At 50.7% G+C, this 17,145-nt stretch overlaps 2 protein-coding genes across 7 annotated transcripts; one reads left to right on the top strand and one right to left on the bottom strand.

Annotated features, from left to right (window-relative positions):
- Positions 1–86: 86 nt before the first annotated feature.
- On the top strand, positions 87–7,057 carry THPO (thrombopoietin). 4 transcript variants are annotated; one of them, XM_063621889.1, is made up of 8 exons: positions 87–414; positions 524–826; positions 2,490–2,647; positions 2,879–3,006; positions 3,294–3,380; positions 5,308–5,475; positions 5,712–5,792; positions 5,909–7,057. In XM_063621889.1, the coding sequence occupies exons 1-8, from the start codon at positions 299–301 to the stop codon at positions 6,290–6,292; spliced, it is 1,425 nt and encodes a 474-aa protein (XP_063477959.1). In that variant the 5' UTR covers positions 87–298; the 3' UTR covers positions 6,293–7,057. The 4 variants fall into 4 exon arrangements, with proteins under 4 accessions (XP_063477959.1, XP_063477960.1, XP_063477958.1 ...); XM_063621890.1 differs by having other exon boundaries at positions 5,724–5,792; positions 5,909–6,391; XM_063621888.1 differs by having other exon boundaries at positions 5,724–7,057.
- Positions 7,058–10,319: 3,262 nt separating this feature from the next.
- POLR2H (RNA polymerase II, I and III subunit H) lies at positions 10,320–17,080 on the bottom strand. 3 transcript variants are annotated; one of them, XM_063621907.1, is made up of 6 exons: positions 16,672–17,080; positions 15,244–15,706; positions 13,438–13,521; positions 13,261–13,354; positions 12,000–12,083; positions 10,320–10,737 (listed from the first exon to the last, which is right to left on the bottom strand). In XM_063621907.1, exons 2-6 carry the CDS (start codon positions 15,551–15,553, stop codon positions 10,620–10,622), a joined length of 690 nt encoding a protein of 229 aa, XP_063477977.1. In that variant the 5' UTR covers positions 15,554–15,706; positions 16,672–17,080; the 3' UTR covers positions 10,320–10,619. The 3 variants fall into 3 exon arrangements, with proteins under 3 accessions (XP_063477977.1, XP_063477978.1, XP_063477979.1); XM_063621908.1 differs by lacking the exon at positions 16,672–17,080 and adding an exon at positions 16,095–16,213; XM_063621909.1 differs by lacking the exons at positions 12,000–12,083; positions 16,672–17,080 and having other exon boundaries at positions 15,244–15,641.
- Positions 17,081–17,145: the final 65 nt, after the last annotated feature.

The following is a 17,145-nucleotide window of genomic DNA, read 5'->3' as shown; positions in this document are numbered from 1 at the left end:
CATGGGCCTGGTTATTCCTCTTGTCACATGTGGAACGGTAGGAGATGGAAGAGGGAGACAGAACAAGCAAAGGAGGGCCCTGGGCACAGAGATCTGTGTGTGTAGCCGTCCAAGCCCCTGGACCCTATTAGACAAGCACCTAAGCTCAGGCTTAACCCAGTGCACGCGTGCGCACATACATGTGCCCCGCACCTGACAGTCCTCTCAACCCATCCAAACCCTTTCCCCATAACACCAACCCATAACAGGAGAGTTCTCTCATGTGGGCAATATCCGTATTCCCACGTGGAAAGGGGGAATGACAAGACAGGACTCTCTAGGGGGTTATAGAAAGAAAAGCAGGAAAGCAAGCGTCCTGTTGGATTTCAGCAGCAGGTGTGATGTCCAGGGAAAAGAAATTTGGATAGCCAGGAGGTGAAAACCCCACCAATCTTAAACAAGACCTCTGTGCTTCTTCCCCAGCGACACAAATGTCCTGCCAGATTCCTCCTGGAAAAAAACTTCTGCTCCTGTCCCCCTCCAGGTCCCAGGTTGCCCATGTCCAGGAAAAGATGGATCCCCCTATCCAAATCTTCTCCGTGGTGTGTGTGGGTGGAGGAGTGGACCCTGGTCCAGGCAGGAGCTCCAGGGAAGAGAAGGCGTCACTTCCGGGGGCCTTCACCAGTGTCTGGTGGCTCCCTTCTCTGATTGGGCAGAAGTGGCCCAGGCAGGCGTATGACCTGCTGCTGTGGAGGGGCTGTGCCCCACTGCCACATGTCTTCCTACCCATCTGCTCCCCAGAGGGCTGCCTGCTGTGCACTTGGGTCCTGGAGCCCTTCTCCACCCGGTGAGTGGCCAGCAGGGTGTGGGGTTATGTGAGGGTAGAAAGGACAGCAAAGAGAAATGGGCTCCCAGCTGGGGGAGGGGCAGGCAAACTGGAACCTACAGGCACTGACCTTTGTCGAGAAGAGTGTAGCCTTCCCAGAATGGGAGGAGCAGGGCAGAGCAGAGGTAGGGGGTGGGGTGCTGGTTTCTGAGGGACTGATCACTTACTTGGTGGAATACAGCACAGCCCTGGCTGGCCCTAAGGAAAGGGGACATGAGCCCAGGGACAAAATAAGAGAGGGAGCTGCACTTAGGGCTTAGCAAACACAGTAGTAAGATGGACACAGCCCCAATCCCCATTCTTAGCTGGTCATTCCTTGTTAGCTTAAGGTTCTGAATCTGGCGCTGGGGAAGCTGGGCCAGGCAAGCCAGGGCGCAAGGAGAGGGTAATGGGAGGAGGGCCCACTCATGTTGACAGACCTACAGGAAATCCCAATATTGAATCAGGTGCAAGCCTCTTTGCACAACTTGTGAAAGGAGGAGGAAGCCATGTGGGGGGTCCTGTGAAGGAACCGGAAGGGGTTCTGCCAAGGGGGCAGGGAGGCAGGAGTGAGCTATGAGACAGATATGTTAGTGGGCGCCTAAGACAAGGTAAGCCCCTAAGGTGGGCATCACCCAGCAGGTGCCCATTCCTGGGCAGCTGGTCTCAGGAAGGAAGTCCCAGGACTGTTAGCCCATCTCTTGGCCTCAGATAATGGAGTATTTCAGAACTTGGAGTCCAAAGAAAAGCTCCAGAGGTTTTATGTGTGGGGGTAAATAGGGAAAGAATAGAGGTTAATTTCTCCCATACCTCCTTTTAATTCTGACCTCCAGTGGTCCCAGTTACAGCTTTGTGCAGTTCCCCTCCCCAGCCCCACTCCCCACCACAGAAGTTACCCATCAACATATTATGCCTGTTTGCCAGTTCCTCACCCAGGCCCTGCATCCCATTTTCTCCAGGCTGAAGCCACAATACTTTCCTTCTCTATCCCCATCCCAGATTTTCTCTGACCTAACAACCAAGGTTGCTCAGAATTTAAGGCTAATTAAGGTATGTGTGTATACATATCATGTCCTGCTGTTCTCTGCAGGGGTAGGTGGCACCAAATCCATGTCAGATTCACTGAGGAGTCTTGACAAAAAGGAGACACCATATGCTTTCTTTTTTTTCTTTCTTTCTTTCTTTTTTTTTTTTTTTTTTTTTTGAGACGGAGTTTCACTCTTATTGCCCAGGCTGGAGTGCAATGGCGCGATCTCAGCTTACCACAACCTCCACCTCCCAGGTACAAGCGATTCTCCTGTCTCAGCCTCCCAAGTAGCTTGGATTAGAGGCATGCACCACCACGCCCTGCTAGTTTTTTTGTATTTAGGAGAGACGGGGTTTCACCATGTTAGTCAGGCTGGTGGCGAACTCCTGACCTCAGGTGATCCACCCACCTTGGACTCCCAAAGTGCTGGGATTACAGGCGTGAGCCACTGCACCCAGCACACCATATGCTTTCATCACAAGAAAATGTGAGAGAAGTCAGGGCTTTGGCAGTTCCAGGCTGGTCAGCATCTCAAGCCTTCCCCAGCATCTGTTCACCCTGCCAGGCAGTCTCTTCCTAGAAACTTGGTTAAATGTTCACTCTTCTTGCTACTTTCAGGATAGATTCCTCATCCTTGGCCCGCCTTTGCCCCACCCTACTCTGCCCAGAAGTGCAAGATCCCAAGCCGCCTCCATGGCCCCAGGAAGGATTCAGGGGAGAGGCCCCAAACAGGGAGCCACGCCAGCCAGACACCCCGGCCAGAATGGAGCTGACTGGTGAGAACACACTTGAGGGGCTAGGGCCATATGGAAACATGACAGAAGGGGAGAGAGAAAGGAGACATGCTGCAGGGGGCAGGAAGCTGGGGGAACCCATTCTCCCAAAAATAAGGGGTCTGAGGGGTGGATTCCCTGGATTTCGGGTCTGGGTCCTGAATGGGAATTCCTGGAATACCAGCTGACAAAGATTTCCTCCTCATCTTTCAACCTCACCTCTCCTCATCTAAGAATTGCTCCTCGTGGTCATGCTTCTCCTAACTGCGAGACTAACTCTGTCCAGCCCGGCTCCTCCTGCTTGTGACCTCCGAGTCCTCAGTAAACTGCTTCGTGACTCCCATGTCCTTCACAGCAGACTGGTGAGAACTCCCAACATTATCCCCTTTATCCGCGTTAACTGGTAAGACACCCATACTCCCAAGAAGACACCATCACTTCCTCTAACTCCTTGACCCAATGACTATTCTTCCCATATTGTCACCACCTACTGATCACACTCCCTGACAAGGATTATTCTTCGCAATACAGCCCTCATTTAAAAGCTCTCGTCTAGAGGTAGTACTCATGGAGGACTAGCATGCTTATTAGGCTACCATAGCCCTCTCTATTTCAGCTCCCTTCTCCCCCCACCAATCTTTTTCAACAGAGCCAGTGCCCAGAGGTTAACCCTTTGCCCACACCTGTCCTGCTGCCTGCTGTGGACTTTAGCTTGGGAGAATGGAAAACCCAGATGGTAAGAAAGCCGTCCCTAACCTTGGCTTCCCTAAGTCCTGTCTTCAGTTTCCCGCTGCTTCCCATGGATTCTCCAACATTCTTGAGCTTTTTAAAAATATCTCACCTTCAGCTTGGCCACCCTAACCCAATCTACGTTCACCTATGATGATAGCCTGTGGATAAGATGATGGCTTGCAGGTCCAATATGTGAATAGATTTGAAGCTGAACACCATGAAAAGCTGGAGAGAAATCGCTCATGGCCATGCCTTTGACCTATTCCTGCTCAATCTTCTTAAATTGGCATGAAGAAGTAAGACTCATATGTCATCCACAGATGACACAAAGCTGGGAAGTACCACTAAAATAACAAAAGACTGAACCAAGATTCAAATCACTGAAAGACTAGGTCAAAAACAAGGTGAAATAACAGAGATATAAATTTCTACATGTGGGCCAGGGGCTCACGCCTGTAATCCCAGCACTTTGGGAGGCCGAAGCAGGCAGATCACCTGAGGGCAGGAGTTTGAGAGCAACCTGGCCAACATGGTGAAACCCTGTCTCTACTAAAAATACAAAATTAGCTGGGCATGGTAGTGCATGCCTGTAATCCCAGCTACTCAGAAGGCTGAGGCAGGAGAATCGCTTGAACCCAGGAGGTGGAGATTGTAGTGAGCCGAGATCATGCCAACACACTCCAGCCTGGGTGACAAGAGCAAAACTCTGTCTCAAAAAGAAAAGAAAAATTCTACATTTGTAAATTAATGAGTAAAGTCCTATTCCAGCTTTCAGGCCACAATGCCCTGCTTCCATCCTTTAAGCCTCTGGCCCTAGCACTTCCTATGAAAAGGATCTGAGAGAATTAAATTGCCCCCAAACTTACCATGTAACATTACTGAAGCAGCTATTCTTAAAGCTAGTAATCCTTGTCTGTTTGATGTTTAGCATCCCCATTGTGGAAATGCTCGTACAGAACTCTATTCCAAGTGGACTACACTTAAATATACTGGCCTGAACACCGGACATTCCCCTGAAGACATATGCTAATTTATTAAGAGGGACCATATTAAACTAACGTGTCTAGAAAGCAGCAGCCTGAACGGAAAGAGACTAGAAGCATGTTTTATGAGCAATAGTTTAAAATCTATCCTCAAGAACCCCAGCATCCCTTCTTCCCTCAGGACTGAGTCAGGGAAGAAGGGCAGTTCCTATGGGTCCCTTCTAGTCCTTTCTTTTCATCCTTATGATCATTATGATAGAGTCTCATATCTACATTTAGTTTATTTATTATTATTTATTATTTGAGACGGAGTCTCACTTTATCCCCCAGACTGGAGTGCAGTGGCATGATCTCAACTCACTGCAACCTCAGCCTCCCAGATTCAAGCAATTCTCCTTCCTCAGTCGCCCAAGTAGCTGGGATTACAGGTGCCCACCACCATGCCCAGCTAATTTTTGTATTTTTGGTAGAGATGGGGTTTCACCATGTTGGCCATGTGCTAGGAACTCCTGACCTCAGGTGATCCAACTGCCTCAGCCTCCCAAAGTGCTGGGATTACAGGCGTGAGCCACTGCACCCAGGCTTCATTCAGTTTAAAAATCAAATGATCCTAAGGTTTTGCAGCAGAAAGAGTAAATTTGCAGCACTCGAACCAAGAGGTAAAAGCTATAACAGGGCAGATTTCAGCAAGGTAAGAAAAAAAGGAGCTCTTCTCACCGAAACCAAGTGTAAGACCAGGCTGGACTAGCGGACACTGGAGTTTTTGAAGCAGAGGCTGATGACCAGCTGTCGGGAGACTGTGAAGGAATTCCTGCCCTGGGTGGGACCTTGGTCCTGTCCAGTTCTCAGCCTGTATGATTCACTCTGCTGGCTACTCCTACAGGCTCCCCACCCGCTATTAGTGTGCCCTTTGAGGCAGTGCGCTTCTCTCTTCCATCTCTTTCTCAGGAGGAGACCAAGGCACAGGACATTCTGGGAGCAGTGACCCTTCTGCTGGAGGGAGTGATGGCAGCACGGGGACAACTGGGACCCACTTGCCTCTCATCCCTCCTGGGGCAGCTTTCTGGACAGGTCCGTCTCCTCCTTGGGGCCCTGCAGAGCCTCCTTGGAACCCAGGTAAGTCCCCAGTCAAGGGATCTGTAGAAACTGTTCTTTTCTGACTCAGTCCCCCTAGAAGACCTGAGGGAAGACGGGGTCTTCCAGGGAGCTCAAGGGCAGGAGAGTTGATCTACTAAGCGTGCTCCCTCCCAGCCACAATGCCTGGGTGCCGGTATCCTGTCTTTCCTACTTAGACAAGGGAGGCCTGAGATCTGGCCCTGGTGTTTGGCCTCAGGACCATCCTCTGCCTTCAGCTTCCTCCACAGGGCAGGACCACAGCTCACAAGGACCCCAATGCCATCTTCCTGAGCTTCCAACACCTGCTCCGAGGAAAGGTGCGTTTCCTGATGCTTGTAGGAGGGTCCACCCTCTGCGTCAGGCGGGCCCCACCCACCACAGCTGTCCCCAGCAGAACCTCTCTAGTCCTCACACTGAACAAGCTCCCAAACAGGACTTCTGGATTGTTGGAGACAAACTTCACTGCCTCAGCCAGAACTACTGGCTCTGGGCTTCTGAAGCGGCAGCAGGGATTCAGAGCCAAGATTCCTGGTCTGCTGAACCAAACCTCCAGGTCCCCGGACCAAATCCCCGGATACCTGAACAGGATACACGAACTCTTGAATGGAACTCGTGGACTCTTTCCTGGACCCTCACACAGGACCTTAGGAGCCCCGGATATTTCCCCAGGAACATCAGACACAGGCTCCCTGCCACCCAACCTCCAGCCTGGATATTCTCCTTCCCCAACCCATCCCCCTACTGGACAGTATACGCTCTTCCCCCTTCCACCCACCTTGCCCACCCCTGTGGTCCAGCTCCACCCCCTGCTTCCTGACCCTTCTGCTCCAACGCCCACCCCTACCAGCCCTCTTCTAAACACATCCTACACCCACTCCCAGAATCTGTCTCAGGAAGGGTAAGGTTCTCAGACACTGCCGACATCAGCATTGTCTCATGTACAGCTCCCTTCCCTGCAGGGAGCCCCTGGGAGACAACTGGACAAGATTTCCTACTTTCTCCTGAAACCCAAAGCCCTGGTAAAAGGGATATGCACGACTGAAAAGGGAATCATTTTTCACTGTACATTATAAACCTTCAGAAGCTATTTTTTTAAGCTATCGGCAATACTCATCAGAGCAGCTAGCTCTTTGGTCTATTTTCTGCAGAAATTTGCAACTCATTGATTCTCTGTATGCTCTTTTTCTATGATAATTCTGCAAAGGCCTGGGCTGGCCTGGCATTTGAACAGAGGGAGAGACTAACCTTGCGTCAGAAAACAGAGAAAGGGTAATTTCCTTTGCTTCAAATTCAAGGCCTTCCAACGCCCCCATCCCCTTTACTATCATTCTCAGTGGGACTCTGATCCCATATTCTTAACAGATCTTTACTCGTGAGAAATGAATAAGCTGTCTCTCAGAAACGCTGTCCCTATACAATAGACAAAACTGAGACTGTATAAGGAATAAATGAGAGCGCCCAAAAGCTCCCTAAAAAGCAAGGGAAAGATGTTCTTCGAGGGTGGCAATAGATCCCCCCACCCTGCCACCTCCAACAAAAAAGCTAACAGGAAGCCTTGGAGAGCCTCACACCCCAGGTAAGGCTGTGTAGACAGTTCAGTAAAGACAGAACCTGGATGTGGCAGCTGAGCAAACAGCTAGAGCTTTGGCAGCTCAGCAGGAGGCTTTGCCAGGCATGGACGCCTGCCTCCCTCCTGTGGAGGTCAGGGGGAAGTGCAGGAAGTGGCATGAGTCAGGCTCCTTGAGCTCACACAGCAGGAGAACAAGTACAAGTCAAGTACAAGTTGAAGGCTCATTTCCCAGTTCCCACAAATGCATCTAAAAAGCAGCTCTGTGTGACCACCATAAACTCTGCTAGAGGATCTCTAAAAAGGTGTCAGGCTTATGGGGCTTTGCAAATAAGTGCTGCCTTGGTGCTCAGGAAAAGGAGGTTTATGTTACACAAAAACACAAATTCCACTGCAAAAGTCAACCTGCTACCTCCAGAGGTTCCTGTAGGAAAACTAGTGGAAGCTTTTTCCTCTCCCCCATCCCTGAGGAAGGAAAGGCTACCACGGAGGTAGAGGAGCCAGGAACCCAGAAACCTAAACACTGCCACAAATACCCCAGGGTCACCAAAGGCATTCCAAAGCAGCAGAATGAAAGGCAATGTGCTAGGAACCTCGTACACTTTACTTTTCGTAACATTCACACAACTCTGTAAGGTAGGTATTATCTTTTCTGTTTTAGAGATGAGGAAACTGAGGCTCAGAGAAGCCAGGTGAGTTATCAGTGGTTACACGCCCTGTGGGCAGGAGAAGAAACACCCTAGTCTGACCTCACTCTAGGGTCCATACTCTCCCCAGTGTAGTACACTGTCCTATATGTCATTTAATGATTCTATTTACTGGGAAAGACATACAAGTCCTTAAGGAGTAACAATTAGAGTTTTGATGCCAGGCACGGTGGCTCACGCCTGTAATCCCAGCACTTTGGGAGGCCAAGGCAGGCGGATCACGAGGTCAGGAGATCAAGACCATCCTGGCTAACACGGTGAAACCCCGCCTCTACTAAAAATATGAAAAATTAGCCAAGTGTGGTGGCACGCGCCTGTAGTCTTGAACCCTAGAGACGGAGGTTGCAGTGAGCCAAGATCGCGCCACTGCACTCCAGCCTGGGCAACAGAGTGAGACTCCATCTCAAAAAAAAAAAAAAAAAAAAAGCTCTGAGTAGAAAACCAAAGTTCTTGGTGGAGGTGACCAATTTAGACATCTCCCCATGTCCCTCTCTCCCTTCACAGACAGAATAGTTTTCCTAGAGAAGGAATCAACAAATGCACAAAGCTCAAAAATGTTGTCCAAATCTCAAATGCTGTCAGTTTCTGCATGGAAGAGAAGTAGTTCATTCATACTACGAATTCCAGCATGCAGTCAAGGGAATGTTAAGTGGAAACTACCTTACTGACATACTGAGCTAGGTTAAATTTAATAATCAAATGAAACACTTTATAGCACATGAAAGTGCCAGCACCTAGGACACGATACACCAATGGGACCAGAGAATGATGGGTTCCCAGCACAGACAGATGAGAGACAAGAATGGCAAAACTGCAGGGCCAAGTATGGTGGCTCACACCTGTAATCCCAGCACTTTGGGAGGAGGCCGAGGCAGGCGGATCACCTGAGGTTGGGAGTTCGAGACCAGCCTGACCAACGTGGAGAAACTCCATCTCTACTAAAAAATACAAAATTAGCTGGGCATGGTGGCGCATCACCTGAGGTTGGGAGTTTCAGACTGGCCTGACCAACATGGAGAAACCTCGTCTCTACTAAAAATACAAAATTAGCTGGGCGTGGTGGCACATGCCTGTAATCCCAGCTACTCAGGAGGCTGGGGCAGGAGAATCGCTTGAACCCGGGAGGCAGAGGTTGTGGTGAGCCAAGATCGCGCCATTGCACTCCAGCCTGGGCAACAAGAGTGAAACTCCATCTCAAAAAAAAAAAAAAAAAAAAAAAAAAATAGAATGGCAAAACTGCAAATGTCACCAGAAACTTCCAGGCATCTGGTATTGGCATGTGACTTACTCCACTTGTGGGCAAATGCAAATAACTCATGGGCTTCTCCAGTGTGACCTGCCCTATTACAAATCTAACCCATTCCCAAATCAGTCTGGTTGGTCCCATCCCTTCTTCCCACTAGCACAAAAAAACAATTACAACCAGAACACTCCTATTCCTATTCAACGCTCTACCAGTTCTCTTTCTTCTGCTACCCCAAGACCGCCAGGACAGTCTATGATAACCTACACACTATTACTTGTAATTCGTTTGTCTCACTCTCATTTGTCATTCTCCAACCCCACAAAAAAACCCACCCCATGGAAAAGTTCTAGGATTTCATAAAAATTCATCCCAACTCCCTCCCCCTACTCTACCCATGGTAAGGTAAAAGAAACACCTCTTCCTCCTCCCTGCTGAGGCCATTCATTTTCAACCCATTTCCCTAAATACTATTTCTAACACCTCACATGAAGACCTGAAAATGATGGGGAAGGAAATACCCCAGGTATCCCAGCAGGGGACCAGCTCCTAGGCAAAACCAGATCAAACAGACAACTGTTTAATGCACAGAGAATCTTTCTGGATTGTTACCCTAAACTTCCTAGGGGAAAACAGAACCCCTATGCTTTCCTACAGACCTCTAATGCGAGGCTGAAAAGCCAGCTCACGTGCTGGAGCCCTTATCATTAGCCATTTCCTTAATGTTTTTTCTTCCCCCACTCGTAAGTTAGTGAGTGCAGTCAGGCCGCTACATTGTCCTGGCACTGGCCCTGGCTCTGGCCTGCCAACTTCATTGGTATTGCTGCCCTGTCCACTTACACTTACCCTCCCTCCCAGGTCACCACTGGAATGTAGAGCAGAGAGCCAGCTCCTCCAGCTGCTTCCAGAACCACCAAGTCCTCTCGTCGTACTCTCTTCATAGTCATCTCCTATGCCTGTAGCTAAAAGCCTCTACCCAAAGCTTCCATAAAAATAATGAACATTTCTAGACTATGCAAGTGACTCTCATTCAAGTCAGCGTGAACTGACTTCCTAAGAGACTGAAAGTGTTGGAAGGACACGAGCAGGGCTCTTTGCCAATTCAAAATTCTGCGCCAAATGGGTGGTATCTTCTGGGCCTGGGGTACCCTCAGGAGCCAAAAGCATAACTCTCTCCCAGACCGAAAACCGCACTGGAGGGTAAATGTTGAGAACAGTCAGCCAGGAGACTGAGGCAACCCTGAACCCAGATACCAAAAGGCTGGGATAGATTCTACAGTGACAAGTGATCAGCTGGCCGTGGGCCAGAAACAATCCACCACAGACAAACTGGAAAAAAAGACTTTACAGTAAGTGGACTTTTCACAAAAAGGGGAGAGGCAGTCTGAAAAAGTAAGGTTTAATTTAAAAATCATATACATAAAGCTTCTGATTCATTTTCAGCTCTCCCACTGTGTCTTTCACAGGCGAGTCAGTTTCCCATTGAGTGCAGGCCAGTTAAAGATGCCGCCACAGTGGACAGTGAGCCAGCCCCTCCTCAACAGGTGAGCAAGAGCGGCTGCCACTCAGGCTTGAACAATGCCCATGACCTGAGTGACTTGGCAGTGAGGCTGGCTTCAGGCGAGGTTCAGAAGGCTAGCTTCTTCATCAGGAGATAAACTCTGGAGTCCACCTCGAATCCATGCAGGTTGTTGGCATCCCCCTGCAGCCTCATGAGCAGGCCCCCATAGGAGACGTAGGCAGAGCTGAAACAGAAGGCCCCATCCAGTGAGTCTGGAGCACTGCCACTCAGCAGCTCTCCATCTCAGCCTAAGAAAGAGAAGAGGCATCTTCCTACTGTTGTGTCACTAGGAACCAAAATTCTGACAAAGATCAACGCACAGATATGTGCAAGGCACTGTTCTTTATATTATCGAGGGTGGAAAACACCTAGATGCCCCAAATCAGGGGAATGTTCAGATAAATCAAGACATATCCACTTACTGAAATGTTACGCAACTATTAAAACATTTAAGAAAAGCTTTACACTGGCCGGGCGTGGTGGCTCACACCTGTAATCCCAGCACTTTAGGAGGCTGAGACGGGCAGATCACGAGGTCATGAGATCAAGACCATCCTGGCTAACACAGTGAAACCCCATCTCTACTAAAAATACAAAAAAAAAAATTAGCCAGACATCGTGGTGGGTGCCTGTAGTCCCAGCTACTCAGGAGGCTGAGGCAGGAGAATGGCGTGAACCTGGGAGGCGGAGCTTGCAGTGAGCCGAGATCGCGCCACTGCACTCCAGGCTGGGCAACACAGCAAGACTCCATCTCAAAAAAAAAAAAAAAAAAGAAAAGAAAAGCTTTACACTAACATGGGAAAACATGTTTTACATAATGTTAAGCAAAAAGAGCAGAAGAAAACATAATAAACACCACAGTCTCGAAGAAAAAAATAGAACACCAGGATATGCAAAAAAAGGTCTATGTAAAAGGTTCTCTCTGTATATGGAATTACAGGTGACGTTTTTTTCATTCTTCACATTACTCTTCTGCATTTCAAATTGCTTACAAAAAGCACATATTGTTTTAATAAGATTTTAAAGAAAAGAAAAAATAGCTAGGCAGGAAAACCAAGGAACTAGGGATTGGGTTACAGAGTAGCAAAACATACACACACACACACACACACAAAGCCTTTTACAGAGTAGCAAAACACACACACACACACACAAAGCCTAACAGTCTAATCACTTAATGCTGCATTTGTTCCTGGGGAAGCAAGTCTCCTTTGCACTTTACACAGTGAGATAACCAGTTTCTCATGTAGACCACTGGGCCAGGAGGGCCTGACAAAGGGCAGTCTACATTTCAGACTGGAAACTGCTCCCAGAACTATTTCTTTCTAGTTCCCACCTCGGTCTGAGGTGCCTGAGGAGAGGGACCCAACAGAGGAAGCAGGAGCATAGCTCAAAGTCTCAGAACATGGAGGGGGAAAAGAATCCTCACAAGATTATGTAACTTACAGGCGTGTTGCTGCTTCAGTAGAAGTTTCGTCTCCCTCAATCCTGTACACTTTTCCATACATTACATACTCAAACTGGTCAGCCCTATGGAGCAATAGCAGCAAAGTTATTCTTAACAGCAATTAACAATATAAAAGATCCCATTTAAAAATGGTTACTGGTCAGCCGGGCGCGGTGGCTCAAGCCTGTAGCCCCAGCACTTTGGGAGGCTGAGGCGGGCGGATCACGAGGTCAGGAGATCGAGACCATCCTGGCTAACATGGTGAAACCCCGTCTCTACTAAAAATACAAAAAAATTAGCCGGGCATGGTAGTGGGCACCTCTAGTTCCAGCTACTCGGGAGGCTGAGGCAGGAGAATGGCGTGAACCCGGGAGGTGGAGCTTGCAGTGAGCCGAGATGGCGCCACTGCACTCCAGCCTGGGCGACAGAGCAAGACTCCGTCTCAAAAAGAAAAAAAAATGGTTACTGGTAACTAAATGCCAGCATTATAACAACAGGCACATTACAAACATGATGTCATTTAGTCCTCACAGCAACCCTGTGAGCTAAGCATGACCATCTCTATTTTATTGATGAGGAAACAGGCTGAAGGAGATTAAGGTTACTCAACAAATAAGTGGTAGAGCTGAGAAATGAACTCAAGTGGGGTGCCAAAGTCTTTCCATCACACCAAGCTCCCTCCCAAGACACAAGACCCACATGGCCTAGGTCACTCAGCAGTTACCTCCTCAGCCTTCAAAAGGCTGCAACTCACAAGCATGTAATCACTGTTATAGATAAATACCTGGTTGTTTGAATTTTTTTCTTCTTTTTGGAGACAGGGTCTTGCTTTGTCACCCAGGCTGGAGTGCAGTGGTGCAATCATGGCTCACTGCAGCCTCAACCTCCCTGGCTCAGGCAATCCTCCCACCTCAGCCTCCCAGATAGCTGGAACTACAGGCGTATGACACCATGCCCAGCCTTTTTTTTTTTTTTTCTCTTCTTTTTTTGTAGCAGTGAGGTTTCGCTATGTTGCTCAGGCTGGTCTTGAACTCCTGGACTCAAGCAATCCTCCTGCCTCGGCCTCCCAAAGTGCTTGGGTTACAGGTGTGAGTCACGGTGCCTGACCTGTTTGAATTCTTAAGTGCAGAAATTTCCTTAAGGTTACTCAGATTCTGCTGATCATCATTTATTCCAAGAATTAAAGAAGAGTCTTTCTATATCACTTATCTACTTAGTCCTCAAGGCATATTTCAGGTATTACCTTCTCCACTCCCTCACCTGGAAGGCCTATCATCAGTGGGGTTGTATTCACCATCATCCAGGGTACCATCTTCATACAAGGTACTAGCTATGACCAACCGGAACTTGTCACCTGAAAATAACAGCAATATCAGAGAGTGAAGAATAGTGGAAGCAGCAAAAAGCCTCTTATTATTGTCTGTATTCAATACTTACCCAAGTCTACAGGGTAAATTTGAATGTTTACATCTAAGATTAGATCCATCTTGAAAGATTCACTCTCACAATGCAGTCGAGACACTGGGGAGAAGCAGGAAAAGAGTGACAGAAGTATTGCCAAGGCAGATCCTACAGTGTGGGATTGTATGCAACAGAATACTCAATCTAACCCAGTCTACATCCACTGGTCTCTCATCTGCTATCATAGAAATTCAGGCTCAATCAGAACCAGATATGCAAGAAGGAAAAGGGGAGAAAAACTGTGGCAAGCGAACGTAATCCCCAGAAAACAACCAAAGATACTCTAGCAGCAAAGCCTGCCTGGATGACTGAGAACCTGACTCTGGGCAAGTTATTCAATCATCCAAAGGTTTTCTCTTTCTATGCTAGCCACTGTGCTGAGGGGAGTTACCAAGATGTATAAGAACTGGTATCCATCTTGAAAAACATCTTAGTCTCCAGGCAAAGAAAGAGACATCAAAGAGAAAATTATTGATAGATGACAAAAAAATGAGGTGTAGGCCGGTGCAGTGGCTCATGCCTGTAATCCCAACATTTTGGGAGGCCGAGGCAGGTGGATCACTTGAGATCACGAGTTTGAAACCAGCCTGGCCAACATGGTGAAACCCCGTCTCTACTAAAAATACAAAATTAGCCAGACATGATGGCGCATGTCTGTAATCCCAGCTACTTGGGAGGCTGAGGTAGAGAATCGCTTGAACCCGGGAGACGGAGGTTGTGGTGAGCTAAGATCGTGCCACTACACTCCAGCCTGGGCGACAGAGCAAGGCTGAGTCTCAAAAAAAAAAAAAAAAAAAAAAAGGTATATACCAAGCAGCTAACTCTAACTCAAAGAAGACTTCACAAAGCGCTAAAGATTCTGAGGACAATACAAGAATATAGGCTCTGAAGTCAGATTACTCGCTGTGAAGCCTTGGGTGGTTTACTCAACCTCTCAGAGAAAAATGGGAAAGGCACCACCCACCTCATGAGGGCTGTCATTTTTTTGAGACGGAGTCTCGCTCTGTCGCCCAGGCTGGAGTGCAGTGGCGCGATCTTGGCTCACTGCAACCTCCGCCTCCCAGGTTCAGGCAATTCTCCTGCCTTAGCCTCCCAAGTAGCTGGGATTACAGGCGCCCGCCACCACGCCCGGCTAATTTTTTTTTTTTTTTTTTTTGAGACAGAGTCTCACTCTGTTGCCCAGGCTGGAGTGCAGTGGCGTGATCTTGGCTCACTGCAACCTACGCCTCCCGGGTTCAAGCAATTCTCCTGCCTCAGCCTCCCGAGTAGCTGGGATTACAGGCATGCGCCAACAGGCCTGGCTAATTTTTGTATTTTTATTAGAGACGGGGTTTCACCATGTTGGTCAGGCTGGTCCTGAACTCCTGACCTCGTGATCCGTCCACCTCGGCTTCCCAAAGTGCTGGATTACAGGCGTGAGCCACCACGCCCGGCTCGCCCGGCTAATTTTTGTATTTTTGGTACAGACTGGGTTTCACCATGTTGGCCAGGCTGGTCTCACAAGACAGTGTCTAGTACAGAGCAGGTAGCGATTATAAAGGTACCCAGGAGTTTGCCAGCACCATGACAAAAGGCCACCCAGGCACCGGGCACGGCATGCGTGAAGCCAGAGAGCGCTCGGGAGTCTCCATTTTCTCATCCATAAAATGTTTACTGAGGGAGGTCCCTACATCAGGACCTGCTGGTAGGGGTAGGCCACAAGAGCTGGGTGGACACGGGGCCCAGGGGCATGTCCGCGAGGTTAGCCTCTTCCTCCAAACCGCCCCTACATACCTTACTTACCTCGGTCAAACTTCTTGCCCTCCGGGTCAATATCCTTCACATCGAAAATATCCTCAAACAGGATGCCCGCCATCGCGAGGGGGCCACGAGAGCAGCAGAAGGGGTTAGCGCGCGACCACAGCTGGGAGTACGCGCACCCCCTAGCGTGGACAAGACCAGAAAACCAAAAGCAGCTCCTGAAAGCGCGGCGGCTAGACAAGAGTGGCGCATGCGCACAAACAAGCGGTAACACGACCACTTCCGCCACAGCCTCCCGCTCGGGGCTACTTAACTTCCGTCCCGAAAGATTGTTTCCGAGAGGTTTCGGCATTGAGGGCGGGTCTCATGTCCAGGTGGCTCTGCCCAGGGCGGGGAAACAATAGGTCCAACCTCCCGCGGCTGTAGAGCGGGTTCTCGCGCTCCGCTGGGGCTCTACTGCGCCCTCTTCACAGGCCGGGTTCCGAAGACTGGAATGCGTGGGGGCCTAACCCAGGCAGGGACCTTGATCCTTGGCCCAGAGAAGCCGGGCCCTAGCCCTACCCCGCCGGTCTGCGTGCCCGCCGAGGGCACAGTCCGCGCCGAGGGCAGGTGGAGCAGAACCCCGCCCCAGAGGTGCCCAGCCCCTCCAGCCGGCACCGAGGACCCCGGGGCCGGCCTGGGCCGGCTCGGCCCTGCTGGACGTAACCCGAGCCGGATCCGTCCAGTTTGGGAATTTGCCATGATGTCGCTATGGAGAAGAGGAAAGCCTGCATTGTCCCCTCCCCTCGTACTGCACCCTCCCACCACTGCCCTCTTCCCCCCAGGCCCTGCCCTCTTCCCCCACACAACCCCCTCAGCCGGGCTCCCGCCACCCCCCTCCCCCTGGGCATTACCCCTCCAGCTCAGTGCTGCGTGTTCCCCCTCCACTGCCTTCTGCTGGACATGGATCCCTTCCGTGCCCCTTAAGCCTGGCACTGCCCTGTCCCTTGGATACCAGCTCTTCCCTCACACTGGCCCTTCCTCCTGGGTGCTGGCTTCTATCACAAGGCCCCCCCTTCCTGGGCACTGCCCCCGCCCCCGAGCCCCGCCTCTGCCTCCCAAATGCCCCTTCCTCCTGGTGCTGGCTGTCCTGCACACTTGTGCGTTTCCTGGGCGCTGCCCTCGCTCCCCTCATACTATCTCTACGCTGCCCATCCACTTTGCGCGCGCTCCGCCCTCTGTTCTATCCTTCCCCAGCCCCTGATAGAGAACCCAGAACACCAGCAGGCCGTTCCCCCAAAGCGGAGGGATGGAAGCAACGACTTGGGTTCCTCTTTGGGCCCAGCCAGGGAGAAGCGACCCACGCCCGCGTCCCAGGAGTGGACTTCCTGGCACCTGGAGCTCCCTTCCCTCCGGCCTATCCCTTCCGGTGCCCTCCCCAACCTCCACTCCCGCACACCCCGCAGGCCCGGTTGCTCCAAGTGCACCTACCCAGGGGAGCCCGGAGAAAAGGAAGGATGAGGAAGACGGCCCCAACCCTCTCTGAATCCTTCCAGCTTTGCTTTTCACCCCTGACGGGGCAGAGGGGCCTTCCCAGGCCTGTCTGGGCCGCTCGTCCCTTCGGAGGGGCAGAGGGGAGGCGGCTCCTAACGGGCTGACCCGGAGGAGTCCGATGTAGACATCTCCGCAGCCCCCCGCCCCAACCCCTACGGAGCTCAGGCGTCTGCAGCCCCTGGGCTGGGGACAGGGCACGGGGAACCTGAGCACGGGGAACCGCGAACCCGGGCCGGCCCCTCCACGTGCCAGTAGACCCGCCCCTCCCGGGCGCCCCTCTCCGACCCGGGCCTCCGCAGGGAGCCGGCGCGGGCTTGCGCCTTCCCAGCGCCGCTTGCCGCCTCTCGGGAGGCCCCGCGCGGACCCCAGCTTGGCTGGGCCGTCCCCTCCGGATGGGCTGGCGGGCGGAGC

Source organism: Symphalangus syndactylus, chromosome 17, assembly GCF_028878055.3.
Source record: "Symphalangus syndactylus isolate Jambi chromosome 17, NHGRI_mSymSyn1-v2.1_pri, whole genome shotgun sequence".
In the NCBI taxonomy this organism is placed as follows: Eukaryota; Metazoa; Chordata; class Mammalia; order Primates; family Hylobatidae; genus Symphalangus; species Symphalangus syndactylus.
This window is presented reverse-complemented; position numbering and strand designations above follow the sequence as displayed.

Excerpts from the sequence above, each read along its gene's own strand:
- THPO (XM_063621887.1), top strand. The coding sequence starts at position 299 with ATGACAAGACAGGACTCTCTAGGGGGTTATAGAAAGAAAAGCAGGAAA. Across the intron at positions 415-523 it reads GAAATTTGGATAGCCAGGAG|GTCCCAGGTTGCCCATGTCC; the intron begins GTGAAAACCCCA and ends GTCCCCCTCCAG. Across the intron at positions 2,648-2,878 it reads GGCCAGAATGGAGCTGACTG|AATTGCTCCTCGTGGTCATG; the intron begins GTGAGAACACAC and ends TCCTCATCTAAG.
- POLR2H (XM_063621907.1), bottom strand. The coding sequence starts at position 15,553 with ATGCCGAAACCTCTCGGAAACAATCTTTCGGGACGGAAGTTAAGTAGC. Across the intron at positions 13,355-13,437 it reads AATTTACCCTGTAGACTTGG|GTGACAAGTTCCGGTTGGTC; the intron begins GTAAGTATTGAA and ends TGTTATTTTCAG. Across the intron at positions 10,738-11,999 it reads ACTGAAGCAGCAACACGCCT|CTCTGCCTACGTCTCCTATG; the intron begins GTAAGTTACATA and ends CTTCTGTTTCAG.